General features: G+C 40.5%; 1 protein-coding gene across 1 annotated transcript in view; it reads left to right on the plus strand.

Annotated features, from left to right (window-relative positions):
• Fbxo42 (F-box protein 42) overlaps positions 1-16,401 on the plus strand; it is a 106,573-nt gene that overhangs the window by 59,304 nt on the left and 30,868 nt on the right. Inside the window, exon 4 of the mRNA XM_047557172.1 lies at positions 2,900-3,034. Within this exon, the coding sequence (XP_047413128.1) occupies positions 2,900-3,034 (135 nt within the window). The remainder of the gene's footprint in view (positions 1-2,899; positions 3,035-16,401) is intronic.

The raw sequence follows: 16,401 nt of genomic DNA on the forward strand, positions 1-16,401 counted from the left end.
AAATTATGAATTTGTCTTATTAGACATCATTATAATGGATACCAATTAAGGTTTTAGAACCATAGACCATAGATAATTTCTGTTCTGGAGGTCTGGATGATCCAAAGACGAGGACTGTTCTTTTATGCCCAGCATCAGTTGCTCCAGTTCAAAAGTGCCCATTTGCTGGGATTGCTAGTTCAATGTAGGTCTGAGAAGACCAAGATTTCTGGTGTCGAACCCTTCAGTGGAGATCAAAATGTGGCTCCAGTAATTAGCCTTTTGTTTGTCTAAAGTCCTTTAACTTGATCTTTTTTTATTTGCAGTTCTTAGCAAATCTGAAACAGGAGCAATGAGATTTTATTAGACTTAATAAACATTCTTGGTATGTGGGTTAAAAAAATGATAAAACTATGGAAATTATTTTTAAAGGTAAGGAGTCAATGGAAGATGTGAAACCATTTACATCTTCATGTGCCTTTATGGGGTGGGCTCAGGGCTATAGTACATTCTGCAAGGGTAAGCCCATTGAATACTAGAGGGTGTCTCATACCTTCATGTCTGTTTCTCTGCTTTCTCCAATCACTGAAAAGCCTGCAGCTCCATTAGTGCAGAGTGCTGGCAGTCAAACCATTGGAATCTGTTCACTGACTGGGATGACTGTGTGTGATGCCTAGTCATACTGCTTACTGCCTCATGTCATTTTCTGACTTGGCCTTCCTAGTGCAGTCCTTTTTTTTTTATTTTTAATTTTGCTTTAGTTGTAGATGGACACAATACCTTTAATTAACTAATTTATTTTTATGTGGTGCTGAGGATTGAACCCAGTGCCTCATGTGGCTAACCTAGTGCTCTACCACTGAGCCACAACCCCAGCCCCCTAGTGCAGTCATTAAAGAGCCTAACTAAAGGACTGGGAAGATAGCTCAGTCGGTAGAGTGCTTGCCTTGCAAGCACAAAGCCCTGGATTCGATCCCTAGCACCGCAAAAAAAAAAAGAGCCTAACTAAAGAAAAAAAGAGGGTTACTCTCAGAACTAGTACATATCACAAAGGTCATTATGGTAGTGGCATTGACTGATCGATAGTAGTACTATTTTTCCCTTCCTTCCCTCCCCTGGTGCTGGGCATTGAACTCAGGGCTTCCCACATGTTAGGTGGTAGAAATACCAAGGTGCCCAAGAAATCAAACGTGTGCCTGGAAATGGGTCAGCAAGGTTAAAAAAAAAAAAAAAAGACTCTTCTGCAGAAGGGTGTGGCCCCAGAGGCCAGCAAGCAAGCACATCTGGGCACCCAATCCACCTGGTTTTATCACTAATGAAACACTGCCCCTTGCTGTCATAGGAAGAGTTCCAGAGTATAGTCTACACAATCAGGCTATTTAAAATTGGGGAGGGTATAGAAAAGGGCCACAGTTGTGGTTGGATACCTTTTAGGGAATTTATTTCCATATGTATGTATGTATGTACGTATGTACATACCAGGGATTGAACCCAAGGGCACTTAACCACTGAGCTACATTCCATTTTGTTTGTTTGTTTATTTATTTATTTATTTATTTATTTATTTCGGTGCTTAGGATTGAACCCAGGGCCTTGTGCTTGCAAGGCTCCATCCTTTAAAAAAAAATGTTTAATTTAGAGATAGAGTCTCACTAGTTGCTTACAGCCTAAGTTGCTGAAGTTGCCTTTGAACTTGCAGTCCTCCTGCCTCAACCTCCTGAGCTGCTGGGATTACAGGTGTGCACCACCACGCCTGGCTCTGTTAGGGAATGTAAAAATGACTCCATTCTGACCATATGGTTTCCTAACTTAAGACAGCCCCATCATACACATGAAATTTAAGTTAAAGTTAACATGCTTGTGTTTCATTACAGGTTTAACTTTGATAGAGAAGAAAACATAAATTTTACAATGACATGTGCTTTACCACTGAGCTCCATCATCAGTCCCTCTTTACAATTTTATTTTGAGATAGGATCTTGCTAAATTGCTCAGGCTGGCCTCAAATTTGTGATCTTCTGGCCTCAGCCTCCCAAGCAGCAGGATTACAGATGTGTATCACCATGCCCAAGTGTGGTCTTTGCATTTTAGGGTAATAGCCCTTCTGATAGTCTGCCTCTTTTTCTTAGGAATGTTGATATGTACATAATCATCTAATTTAAAAGGCTCTTCTCTGAGACCTTGGTGCTTTTTAAAGATTTCTTAACTGTGCCAGTTTTCTAGTTGGCACCAACCAGCATACCTTTTGGAGTTTTTGGTAGCCTGAACTTAATAACTTGCCTGCTTTTTTGTTGTTGTTGTTGTTGTTGCTTTGGGACCAGATCAAGATCACATTACTGAGTTCCCTGACTGTGCTTTGGAATTCATAAAAGCGGTGTTGTTTTAGTCATATTGATCTTTAGGTATGGTTACTTCATGTCATTGAAAAAATTGTTTTCACAGTTGTCACTGCATTTCATAAGGAGGTTTGTGTATTGTTTTCTCCTTCAGGTTTCATTTGAAAACCAAAACAAAAATAATAGGAGGAGGGATGGAGGAGGGGAGTGGGAGGGCAGAGGACATCTCAGAACCATCTTGGCCTTGCTCTGGAGGATATTGATACGGATTTAGATTGCTTACTCATTGAGCACCGTTAATCTGAATTCTCTTGTGCTCTTGCTAGAATTAGTCTGTCTTACTTAATGACATCATTTTCACTTGCTTACTGTGCTCAGAAATAAAAAATTCATGGCTTTTCTCTGGGTCTTGTTTTAAAGGGTAATGTGATTGATGAACCTAAGGACAAGAGCTGGTTAAAGATATTTGGTACCTGGTAAACAAGTTGCTTAATATGTAGAATATTTGTGTTTTTAAAAAATATAGACTATGGTTTAAGTGTTGAAAATTAAGCAGCAGTTACTGATTTGTTGTTTTCTTATAGGTGCATGCTATTATGATGCTAATCAGTCTATGTATGTGTTTGGAGGCTGCACCCAGAGCAGCTGCAATGCTGCCTTCAATGACCTCTGGAGACTTGACCTAAATAGCAAAGAATGGATCCGACCTCTGGCTTCAGGTAAGACACAAATGCTGATCTTTGCCTTCTTACCAGGTAATTTCCTTGGCATGAAAATTCTACCCGATCTTTTTTGGTGTTGGTCTCAAGCATAGGTCACTGGGGTCCCAAGTCTCTTGTCAAATCTGCTATATAAATACTAAGATTAATATGCTTGTGTAAGTCTCTGATTTTTAAAAAGTTATACTTCATCATTAGTTTTGGTGCCTTGCCAAAATCATAATGCTACTGTGTGAATTTGTTCGTGTGCTTTTCTCAAGTACTTGTACAGTTGTGATATGCTATGAGGTTGAAGTTAGTGTAGAAACAAAGTCGTGAGAACTGTAGTTGACTGACAGAAGCTATTGTCCCAGGGCTAGGTCTCTGAATATCTTTTGTTCTTGCCAGCTCAGATATTTGGGGAGTGTATGGGACATGCCTCTGCTAGTTACTCTTAACTCAGGAGTGTGGGAAGATTCCACAGTAGGTACATTCCTGCCCTGCTCTGCCAGAATTTTGGCAGAGTGAAACTAGATTATTTTTTTCTTTCTTATTTAACCTTTCCTGGAGGAAAAAAGTAAAAACACAGTTGAGTTTGCACTCACAAGACAGGGCAATTTGAAGGGACCCAGTTAGGATTAGAGGGCTGGTACAATGGAGAAATACAGTCCTGTCAATATAAGGTGTTCTGCTAGATTTGTTGGCAAACTTTTCCCAGAACATTCTTTATTTAGCTTTTCAAGGCTAGAGCTCAGTGTTAGGGCTAAGGAGACGTGGGTTTTCATGGCGGGTTCCTTATTTATTTAAGCCTTGCCTTTACTACTTTGATTACTAGATTGTAGGCAACATGGCCTTCCCAGTCCACTTGAAAACATCTACTCCTACTCCATACATTTTCTCACAGAGGTGCACCAACCTGCTCATAGTTAAAGAACTGGTGATTTTGCCAGGAAACGAAGCCCTTGTCCAATCCAGCACCATTCCTAAAAGACCATGTTGACTTAAACGAAGCGTTTTGCCACCCTAAAGCTGAATGCTCCTGTTCCTTCCCTGTGTGATGGACAAACAGAGGGGAGCCTAGGGACAGGACACTTACTGGGCAGAGCTGGGTTTTGTGTACTGTATTGGTACTGGGTTGGTACTGTATTACCCTCAGAGTTTTGTTCTGCAGAAGGTCTCTTTTCTTGTCCCTGTGCAATGTCAATATTTGGAGTGCCTGATTCTCAATGTGGGTCTTGTTAATGGAAGCATCTTATTGCCATTGTACTCGGTATTTTGTCCAGCCTCACATCAGGGCAGCTTTGATTGTTCCAGTCACAAAATAGAAATACTGCCTTTCTCTGTTTGAGACCAAGCGTGATGCCTTTGATAACTGGGCCTGGGTGTGGCCCTGTGTTGTGGAAATGGAGTTCTGGGACCTCCGTAGCCTGGTACTGCCTCTCCTGTTTTCCATGTAAGATGGACCTGGGGCTTTTTTGTGTTGTTGGAGGGTTTTATTGTTGTATTGTTTGCATGTGTTTGGTTTTCAGTGCTGGGATTAGAACCAAGGCCTCTACGTGTTCTAGGCAAGTGCTCTGAGGGACCTCCCAGCACAGGAGGGTTTTTAAAAAATCACTAAGTTTAGAGGCTGCACTTTAAAATTCCCATGGTAGAAAAGTGTTGAAGAAGTAACTGGTTTGGTAATTCAGATTCTATATAGAACATTTAGAATGTTCCCTTTTTAAAATATGTAAGTTTCCAATGTTTTATTTTCTAACAGTCTCTCAAAGAATCTTGCTGCTGCCTCACCCTAATCCACAATTAATGCCTAGGTCCAGGGTTGGGGGAAGCCGAACTTTTTGAAACGTTTGCTTTACAGAAACAATGGTTTAATAAAGAGTCCTGTGAGATTTTCATTTAGGCAGAAATCCCATGGGAAGATTGCCTTAAGGAATGTTTCTGTCCTGAGTTTCAACCAGAATCACTTCCTGACAGAGACCTCAGTGGGTCCACATGTCTTGGTGCTCCTGACTTGCCCGCTTTAGAGCTTAGAGGCAGATAGTTGGAGGGTGGCGGGGGGAGGGTGTTACCCTCTCCTTTCGGTCACAGCTAAAGGGTGGTCTTACACAGTTTGTGTGCAAGCAGCAATAGTAACTTTTAACAACACTCAGTCTTCAGAAGTGTCCTTGTTGGAGAAGTAGTGTCTATGGGTCCAGCAGGTAGGGCACTTGTGGTTGGCAGCAGTCCGGATACAGACTGCACCTGCGTTAGACGTCTTCATTTTTTCTTTTTTCTTTCTTTTCTTTCCTTTCCTTTTCTTTCTTTCTTTCTTTTTTTTTTTAAAACTTTTATTTGAGACAGGGTCCAAGTTGCCTAGGCTATCCTTGAACTTGGAATCAGCTTCTGGATGGCTGGGATTACAAGAGTGTACCACCACACCCACCCGTCAGATGTCTTTTTATGTATGCATTTGATTATATCACACAGGAGCCTGGAGCATTCTTACCTTGATTGGTCTCTTAGCTCAGGCTGCCATAGACTGGGGTCTTAAACAACAGGAATCCATTTCTTGCAGTTTGGGGTCTTGCCTTTCAGCTGAAAGCCAGAGATCAGCTGCCAGCCAGGTCAGGTTCTGATGAGGTAGGTGTCTCCTCCTGGCTTTCAGCTGTGACGTGATAGAAGTGCTCCATCTAGAGGCAGGGTGGTGGCGACTCTGGGAATGGCAGCTCTTAAAGCTGAAAGACCTTCAGCTCATGCTTCTCAGGCAACTCCAAGGACAGGTACTCCTCCTAGAGCTATAAGGTGACGGTAAAGAAACAAAAAGCAAGTAAGCAAATTATTAGAAGTTACAAAGGAAACAAGGAATGAAATACAGAGTAAGAAGGAGAGAGCTACTTTATAAACAGGAGATGTTTGTTTTTATTTTTTGGCTGAGACCTAATGAACAGTGAGTGGAGGTGAGTAAGAATAGATTGTGCAAAGATCCTAGGGCAACAAAGAATAGGACATGCTAGAAGAACTGAAAGCAGATTTTTGTATGTGTAGCATAATAAGCAATTTGCAGAGTGATACAGATGGAGTTGAAATGTAGATAGGAGCCAGCTCATTATTCGCAGGCCAAGGTGGGGATTCAGAAACCTTTGAGATTTTTTTTAGAGGTTTATAGTTATACTTATTAGTTGGGTTCATCCTGATAAGAGAGGAGTACAGTGATTCAATTTATACTTGTTAGCCAGGTGCAGTGGTGCATGCCTGTAATCCCAGCGGCCAGGAGGCTGAGACAGGAGGATTTCGAGTTCAAAGCCAGTCTCAGCAACAGCAAGGCACTAAGCAACTCAGTGAGACACTGTTTCTAAATAAAATGAAATAGGGCTGGGGATGTGGCTCAGAGCCCCTGAGTTCAATCCACAATAGCTCCCCCCACCAAAAAAACAAACAAACAAACAAAAAAAACCCACTTGTTGCTCTTTAGGAATGAAGGCAGGCAAGAAAGTAAAGCAGAGAGAATAGATAGGAAGCTTTCAAAGCAAGTATAGGTAAGCCTGCGGATGCAGTGGAGCATGCATATAATCTCGGCTACTTGGGCGGCTGAGGCAGGAGGATTGCAAATTTGAGGCCAGCCTGGGCAATTTAGTGGGACCCAGTCTCAAAATTAAAAAGTAAAAAAAGATTGGAGTTATAGCTCAGTGATTGAGTACCTCTGGGTTCAATCCCCAGTGCTGTTTTTAAAATAAAAAAAAAAAATCAGATGAATATAATAGAGCCAAAGGAATTGGCATGGTTTGGGTGTGCAGTGTGAAGGAGAGGAGTTGGGCTTGATGCTTCTATTTCTTAGCCTGGGCATTTGAAAGGGTGCAGTTGCTATTAACTGAGATGGGGAAGACTGAGTGGAGTGGTAAGGATTGGGAAGGAACAGAAAAAAGTGAGAAATTCTGTTTGAAGCATGTGAAGTTTGAGGTGCCTAGTAGGACATCCAGGAGGACATGTGGGCACCTGGAGTCCAGGGGAGGCCCACCGGCTAGAGAGAGCCACAGAGGCATCACTGAGCAGAGGTGGAGTTAAAGCCATGAGAGTAGATAAGGTGAGGTGAGCAAGGGAGTGAGTGAAGAGAAGAGGTCAGGAACCAAATCCAGAGGCTCCAGCACGTGCAGTGCAGGGGTCTAGAAAAGTAGCGCCCATACAGGAGGAAGGCCCTGGAAGGTGCTGCCCTTGGGAAGTGCTTCCAGGAGAGCAGAATGTGACAGCATGTCAGAGCGATATGGAGACTGAGAATTGGTCTTGAATTTTATAAATAGAATATAGTGAGTGATAAGTATGAAAAGCTCAGTGCAACAGTCTTAAGAAAATGGGAAGAGTTGAGGAGAGCCAGGGGTGCAGCTCGGTGGTAGAGTGCTTACCCAACATGCACAGGGCCCTGAGTTCATCCCCAGCACTGCAAAAGTAATCCACGAAACCCGAAATTAATTAATGAATGAAGTTTTGGTGAGTTTGGTGCTAAGTGAAGGAAGATATAAGGTTGCAAATTGTATAGATGTTGATACGCTATAAGAATGATCTAGAGGGAGGAATTGGTTTGGAAGGAGGGGGAGCATTGGTAGAGCAGTGTTTTAGAGTGGTGAGAAAGGCAGCATGAAGCAGAGGGATTGCCTGGAGATGGGACGACTGACCATCGTTCATCTGCAGGAACAAGAGGGAAAGGGTGACTGCAGAGACTGGGAGTGGGACTGGACCAGGTCTCTGCTGACTGCTACATCACTCAGGTGAGATAATTGAGGGTGGAGCCGAACAGAGCCATTGGCGGTTCTGGCCAGTGATTGTAAAGGTGTAATTGTACACATAGCTCTGGTCTTTGCTGAGTGGTTCCAGGAAGTTGAATGTTTTACCTTCTTGTGTTGTACAAAGTTAACACTTTAATTCTTAATCAGATTTTTTTTTGGCTCAGCCTGTATTCAGTTCCCAAGGCAAATAAACAGTTCTTTTATCAGGTACTTTGAAAGACTAATGTTTAAACCACTTTTTCTTAAATGAATTACCTTTATTCAAACTGATGCTAATTTTTGCCACCTTTTTAATATACAGTCATCATAAGTCACCAGGTGTGGTGGTGCACACCTGTAATCCTAGTAGTTCAGAGACCAAAGCAGGAGGATCACGAGTTCAGAGCCAGCCTCAGCAACTTACTGAGGCCCTGAGCAGCTCATTGAGACCTTTTCTCTACATAAAATATAAAAAGGGGATATGGCTCAGAAGCTGAGCACCCTGGGTTCAATCCCCAGTACAAAAAAAAAAAAAAAAAAAATCTTAAGGATAATCCTACAACCATTTACAGAAGGAGAAAAAACTTTCAACAATTAAAGAGTCTGTAAATATTGTTGGAGTCTATAAATGTTAGGTAAAGATTAAGAGCTATCTGTCACCTCTTTTAATTAGTCCTGAGTCACAGTTGATTTCCCACCACTTTCTCCCCATCTAACCACCTTTTCCAAGATTTTTTTCCCTTTCCATCACACATGCAATTCTGAGTGATGGGTTGTGGGTTCAGGCTCTTTGTTTTAGAAAAATGCTATCAAGGACAAAGGTACACAGTCTAGATACCTCTTCCACTCCTGGCTTTGCCATTCCTCAGCTGCTTGCCAAAACAGGAGATCCAAGATGGCGGACTAGAAGGAGGCTGCATTCCTTGTCGCTCTGTAACTCCGGTTTCAGGCAGAGGATATCTGTTTCTTGGTGAGGCAAATTTTGCTGCTTATTGATCCCCTGCTGTTTACCCCATTTGTCTGCTGTGATCACCTGCAATCTACAGCTGCAATCTACCAGCATATCAACGCCTCTTTTGAGTGCAGATTGCTCACTGTCAGGCGCCTATCATCCGCCATTTGCATACCTCTTGCCTGTCCATCCCCTGCCTTACACCTGTCCATCGCCTAGTGCACGAGATTCACCTCCTGATCGTCTAACAACAGTCAGCAAACTGATCGTTGACCACCAGTGGAGTACCAGCTGCCTGCTGTTGCCTGGAAGTTCACTGTGACAGTACCTGCAGGTTTGGTTACACATGGCTGCCGCCATTTTGAGACAACAGCCAGGCCCTGGAGGTCCCCTGGCCAGACTGACTGAGTCCCGTCTCCAGGATCCCTCAGCCCGACCAATCACTCCCTACTTCTGGGGCCCTCACATCGACTGACTGCTCCCTGCCGCCAGGACCCCCAGCCCAACTGACTGCGCCCTATAACCGGATCCCAGACCAACTGATTGCACCCGGCCTCCAGGATCCCACAACCACACCAAACACACCCGACTTCCAGGACCCCTGCCTGACCAACTGCATCCCACCTCCAGAACCTCCAGCTGACCACGTCCACAACCTGAGCTGCGGCTCCCCATTTGCCAACACATTTTGAAGACAGAGCTGCCATCTTGGATAATCCTGGAAGCCATTGCAACCATCTTTAGGTGGGGCAAATCCCATCCTGAGACGCCTGCTGGAGACCTGAAGCTCATTGTCAGGTACCTCTCATGCATCAGGCTACTGAACACTGGGAGGTTTCATTACTATATGGCTGTCACACTGTAGATTTTCTTTTTTCTCCTTATAGAAAAAATTTAAGTTTTTATTTCTTTACTTTTCTTGTTCTCTTTTCCTTTTGTTTACCTGTTCCCTCAGAGTCTCTTTCTCCCTTTTTTGCATGCTAACATCCAATTTCTTTTGATTACACTCTCACCCTTTCTATTAACTAGAACTTCTGTATAATCTTTTCTTCTCCCATTAACAGCCACATTCTACATCCCTCTGCATCCTCTTTGTCCTCCATTAGAAACTGCAGACCTTATTGCAAATCTGTTTGTTTTACTAAAGATAATATTTGAACTCATTCTGTTTATTATGACAATTTTGTTATTGTCCTCATAGGAGCTATTTGGTCTAGGATTGCATAGTGTCTGAATTGGGGACTGCTAATATTGATCTCCCCTTAAAGAAAGGGTTTTGGAAACCTATAGGGCCACTATAAGCCTATAGGGGGAAATCTGCAATACCCCAGATCTGCACTGCTAGAGGGGAAGATACATGAACAACATGAAAAAACAAGGGAAGAAAATGATCCAAACAAATCTAGATTCTACATTAATAGAATCCAATGACAGTATGTTAGAAGAAATGTCAGAAAAGGACTTCAGATTATACATGATGAAGATGATTCATGAAGCAAAGGATGGGATAAGAGAGCAAATGCAGGCAATGAAAGATAATACCAATAAGCTAAAAGAGCACCTGCAGGAAGCAAAAGATCATTTCAACAAAGAGATGGAGATTCTCAAAAAAAAAAAACCAAATGGAAATCCTTAAAATGAAGGAAACAATAAACCAAATAAAAAACTCAATGGAAAGCATCACCAAAAGACTAGACCACTTAGAAGACAGAACCTCAGACAATGAAGACAAAATATTTAATCTTGAAAATAAAGTTGCCCAAACAGAGAAGATGGTAAGAAATCATGAACAGAATCTCCAAGAACTATGGGACATCATGAAAAGACCAAATTTAAGAATTACTGGGATTGAGGAAGGCACAGAGATACAAACCAAAGGAATGAACAACCTATTCAATGAAATAATGTGAGAAAATTTCCCCAGCCTGAAGAATGAAATGGAAAATCAAATACAAGAGGCTTACAGAGCACCAAATACACAAAATCACAACAGGTTGAGGTAGTATTTATTAGATTTATCCACTGTTACTCTTTTTCTCTTATTTATAATGTATTTTTCTTTCCTGTCATTCCTGTCCTTTTTTATTTTTATTTTTTAACTTTGGTTCTTGACAATCTGTTGAATTTTAGGGGAAAAACTAAGTTATTTTAATGGTATGTTTAAAGGTCCACACCAAGGCACATTATAATGAAAATGCCTAACATTCAAAATAAAGATAGAATTTTGAAGGCTGCGAGAGAAAAGCATCAGATTACATATAGGGGGAGACCAATATGGATAGCAGCCGACTTCTCAACCCAGACTCTAAAAGCTAGAAGGGCCTGGAACAACATATTTCAAGCTCTGAAAGAACACGGTTGCCAACCAAGAATCCTATACCCAGCAAAACTAACCTTCAGATTTGAAGATGAAATAAAATCCTTCCATGATAAACAAAAGTTAAAAGAATTTACAAATAGAAAGCCTGCGCTACAGAATGTTCTCAACAAACTATTCCATGAGGAGGAAATGAAAAACAACAATGTAGGTCAGCAAAGGGAGAAACTATCTTAGAGAAAAACCACTCAAAGGAGAAACCAAGCCAACTTAAAAACCAAAAATAAGCCAAATGACTGGGAATACAAATCATATCTCAATAATAACCCTGAACGTTAATGGCCTCAGCTGCTTGCCTCTGAACTTCATCATTTTTGCATTCTTTGGGCCTTGATTTCCTTCTTTAAAAAGAGGAAGAGATAAGCTCACTGTTCCTAGAATACGGAAGTAACAGTCACCCCCATCCAGATTATCTGGAAGCTAACTTAACCAATAGATCCCTTAGCCCTGTAACAGACTCACTCACTAATCTTAGCGGTTGAGAATAGGCTGGTGAATCTGCATTTTAAAAAAGATAAAATATCCCCGTTGACTCTACACACAGCTAAATTGTGGAAATCCTGGAACCTTACTATATCTTTTTTGCCTTGTGCAGTCTGTGAGCTCACTCAGCATTGTTACGGTGTAGGAGGTGGGTGTGTGAGGTGCCAAACCGGGCTCTTTGACTCTGGTTAAGGAAGAAACCCTGCCACCCTGTGCTCTCCTGTTTGCTGCCTTTTGCCCCAATTAGTGGGAAGTGGCCTACTGCCCAAGGAAACATGTGTAGACCTTGAGAGGGTTTTAGAGGCAGGTATTGTTTGTCCTAGATTTTTAATACATTCTGTCTAACTTTCATACCAACCTGATTAGGATGGCACTACACTTATCCTCATGTTGGCAGAAGAGGAAACTGAAGCTCAGAATTACCTAGTGATTTACCTAACTAGATCATACAGCCAATAAGTGATGTAGCAGAGTTTGAAACTCAGGTTTTGTCTCTAAACCCATGCTCTTTCCACCAAGCCATACTGTGAGCCAAACTTCATTTTTTTCTATGATTTATTTCACATGGCCAATTTTTAAAACTCTTAGATTTTTATAATAGAACAGAGTTCCCATGTACCCCTTCCCAGTTTTTTCTATTATTAACATCTTACATTAATATAGTAGACTATAACAATTAATAAACCCTGTTGATACATTATTGAGTTCATACTTTATTTAGATATTCTGATTTATTTTCCCTAATGTTCGTTTTCTGTTCTAAGATCCCTCCTTGATATGTTACATTTAGATTTTTTTTGCCTCTTCTTTGACTATAATGGTTTATAACACTTTGCTTTTGATGATCTTGGCAGTTTTGAGGAATACTGGTCAGGTATTCTGTAGACTGAACTTCAGTTTAAATTTGTCTGTTTTTCTTATGGTGAGCCTGGAGTAATAGAGTGTTTTGGGAGGAAGACCTCAGAATTAACATGCCATTCTCTTCACACCAAATCCAGAGTACATATTGTTGCCAGGCACAGTGGGACATCCTGTAATACCAGGGACTCAGGAGGCTGAGGCAGGAGGATAACAAGTTTGAGGCCAGACTCAGCAACTTAGACTGTGTCTCAATATAAAAAAATAAAAGGGCTGCAGATGTGTAGCTTGTGGTAAAGTGCCCCTGTGTTCAGTCCCCAACACTAAAAAATAAATAGACAGACAGATGAGGGATGGAGCTCAGTGGCAAAGCACACCTTGGTTCAATCCCCAGTATAAAAACAAAAACAAAAAACCGAGAGTACATATTGTTAGCATGATTGATTACTTTTTTTTTGGTAGTGGTGGGGTACCGTGTTGAACCCTGACATTTTAAGCCACATGCTACATATCCAGCCCTTTAAAAACAACAACAACAACAGGAACAACAAAATATATATACATATATAGATGTGTGTGTGTGTGTTAGTTGTAGATGGAAGCAAAACGTTTATTTTATTAATTTTTATGTGATGTTGAGGATTGAACCTGGTGCCTCACATGTGCTAGGCAAGTGCTTTACCACTGAGCTACAACCCCAGCTGTACCCAGCCCTTTTTTATATTTTATTTAGAGACGGTCTCACTAAGTTGCTTAGTGCCTCACTAAGTTGCTGAGACTGGCTTTGATATCATGATCATCCTGCCTCAGTATCCCGAGCCACAGGATTACAGGTGTGCACCATTGTTCCCGGCAATTAATCACTTTTCATGTTAACCTTGACCGCCTGATTGAGGTAGTATTTATTAGATTTATCCACTGTTACTCTTTTTCTCTTATTTATAATGTATTTTTCTTTCCTGTCATTCCTGTCCTTTTTTATTTTTATTTTTTAACTTTGGTTCTTGACAATCTGTTGAATTTTAAGGGAAAAACTAAGTTATTTTAATGGTATGTTTAACATCAGTCAAGAAAGGATAAGGAACAGAGGGTATGTTATTTGAAGAAACTTTAAATTTTTGGTAGGGAAAGAGATGCCGAAGACGAGGTATCTTTTATTATGACTTAATGCAATCAACCTCTTTCTAGCTATCCAAAGCCAGAGAAGCACCATTAGAAATAATTTTGTTCCTGTAGGACTGTTCTCTAAAAGGATAATCCTATGCCAGATGTGGTAGCACACACCTATAATGCCAGTGTCTCAGAAGGCTGAGTTAGGATGATGGAGAGAATTAAAAGCCAGCCTCAGCAACTTAGTGAGGCCTTAAGCAACTTGGCAAGACCGTATCGCAAAATAAAAAAACTTAAAAAGGGCTGGGAATGTGACTCAGTAGTTAAATGCCCCTAGTTTCAATCATTGGTACCAATAAATAAATAAATAAATAAATAAATAAATAAATAAATAAATAAAAGGATGATTCTATCTTCCAAATCAGATACTCCTACAGAAAGGTAGGTTTTACTTTGGAGCTGGGGGCTGGAAGAAAAAGAGGATTATTCATATCCTATGTCTATAGGAAAGCTAAGATGCCTTAAAAGCTGGATGGTACTTGAATTGTCCAGAAGTTTATATCAGAGTGCCATCAATTTTCTTACAATGTAAATGGTACATTAAAAAGTATATACATGAGTCTCTGTGTCCATTGATGAAGCTTTTAATTTGAATCTAGTGGAAAAGTTTAATTCTAGTCCTGGGTTCCCTACTCCTTTTTCCTGAGCAGTAATGTCACCAGCACATGACAAAATCAAGTTATCTGGATTGATAACTGGACCAGGTATAACCAAAACAACTGATAGGAGAGTCTGTTCTGGGAAAAGATTAAGTCCCAGATGCCAGCGGTGAGCACCATTGGCACTGAATTAGCTGGATGTGGACTTTTTTTTTTTTTTTTTTTTAAATAATATATTATTGTACTCACAGGGATTAGATTCTGCTTTTCAATGTTGTTTTACATCTAAACACTTCATACATTTAAAAAAATTATCATGGTGTGCCATTATGTTCTGAAAATTTCAAATTTGTGATGTGGAAGCAGCAGATACTTATTACCTGGTAAATACTGGCCTACATAACAAGAGGACAGTGCCTGCCCTTCAAATGCACTTCAACCTTCTGTTCTGTCTTCAAAACAGGGAGTCAGTCTCACTGTTTTAATATTTTCTTTGTGAATGAGAAGACTCAATTAATTCTACCTATGGATCTTTTGTTTAGTTTTGTTTTGTTTTATGCTGGCGATTAAACTCAGGGCCTCTTGCATGCTAAGCAGTCTATATCCCCAGTGCTGGATCTTTCTTGATTACCAAATGCATTGATTACCAAAATGCAGTATCCTTAGCTTTTTCTTGTTCAGGTTGAAAATTGTGCATCCTTTTTATTTTTTGTCATTTGGTCAAACTCATGAGCCTTTTGTATCCTTTCTTAAAACTCTCTAGACCATTTTTATTTGAGATAGAAGTCCATAGTGTCATTGAGAATAAGCAGTTACTCTCCATAGAATCCTCAGCTTTAGTCTACTCTATGAGCCTCACTGCCTACCTTTTTGACAAGCAGTTTTGGTTGTTCTTCAGTTCCCTGTGCAATAAAATTCTCAAGTCATCTAGCACTGTTTCTGTTTATTCTCAGGTATCCGGGTAATCTCCTCCTAACAGTACATCATCTTTTTTTTTTAATTTTTAAAAATTTTAATTTTTGTAGACTGCATTTTGATTCATTCACACAAATGGGGGTATAACTTTTCATTTCTATGATTGTACCCAATGTACATTCACACCATTTGTGTAATCATACATGTACATAGGGTAATGATGTCTATCTCAGTCTACTATCTTTCCTTCCCCCACCCCCTCTTGCCCCATTTTCCTCTACACCATCCATAGTTCCTCCAGTCTTCTCTTGTCCCCCCACCCCCTGTTATGTATCATCATCCACTTATCAGAGAAAACATTCAGCCTTTGGTTTTTTGGGGTTGGCTTATTTCACTTAGCACAGTGTTCTCCAACTCCATCCATTTACCAACAAATGCCATAATTTTATTCTTTATGACTGAGTAATACTCCATCGTGTATATATATACCACATCGTGTATATATATATATATATATATATATATATATACCGTTTCTTTATCCATTCATCAATTGAAGGACATCTAGGTTGGTTCCACAATCTAGCTATTGTGAATTGAGCAGCTATGAACATTGATGTGGCTGCATCACTGTAGTATGCCGATTTTAAGTCCTTTGTGTATAAACTGAGTGGGATAGCTCGGTCAAATGGTGGGTCCATTCCAAGCTTTCTGAGGAATCTCTATACTGCTTTCCAGAGTGACTGCACCAATTTGCAACTCCACCAGCAATGTATGAGTGTGCCTTTTTCCCCACATCCACACCAACACTTACTATTGTTGTGTTCTTTTTTTTTTAATATAGAAAATGTAGATTTATTTGTTTAGCTATCACAAAGACAAAACAATTATCATTAGAAGTACTTGGAGGACTTCATTTCAGTTCACTCGTTCTGTTACAGAAAACTAACCTAAGAGGGTAGAAATTAAATGATATGACCTAAGAGGCTATAACAGGGCAGACTGGTAAAAGAGGTCAGAAGGAGTAGAAGCTAGCCAGAAACACTTGTTTCAGCAGCAGGATCTATAGCTGTGCTATTTCCCAAGAGGTTACTACAGAGGTCTGAATTAATCAATTTGGTCCCCAAATCATTTAAAAGACTCTTGTCTCTGTGGAGAACAACAGGCTGATCCTTCTGAGATCTTTGCCTTTTCTTCCCACACTCCAAGCTTCTAAGCATCTTTACCACAGGTCTGCTAATGTACAGATGATTCATACAGTGCTGGCAGGAATGATAGGCCTACTCAAAGGGTACCTA

This window comes from Sciurus carolinensis, chromosome 1 (genome assembly GCF_902686445.1).
Source record: "Sciurus carolinensis chromosome 1, mSciCar1.2, whole genome shotgun sequence".
In the NCBI taxonomy this organism is placed as follows: domain Eukaryota; kingdom Metazoa; phylum Chordata; class Mammalia; order Rodentia; family Sciuridae; genus Sciurus; species Sciurus carolinensis.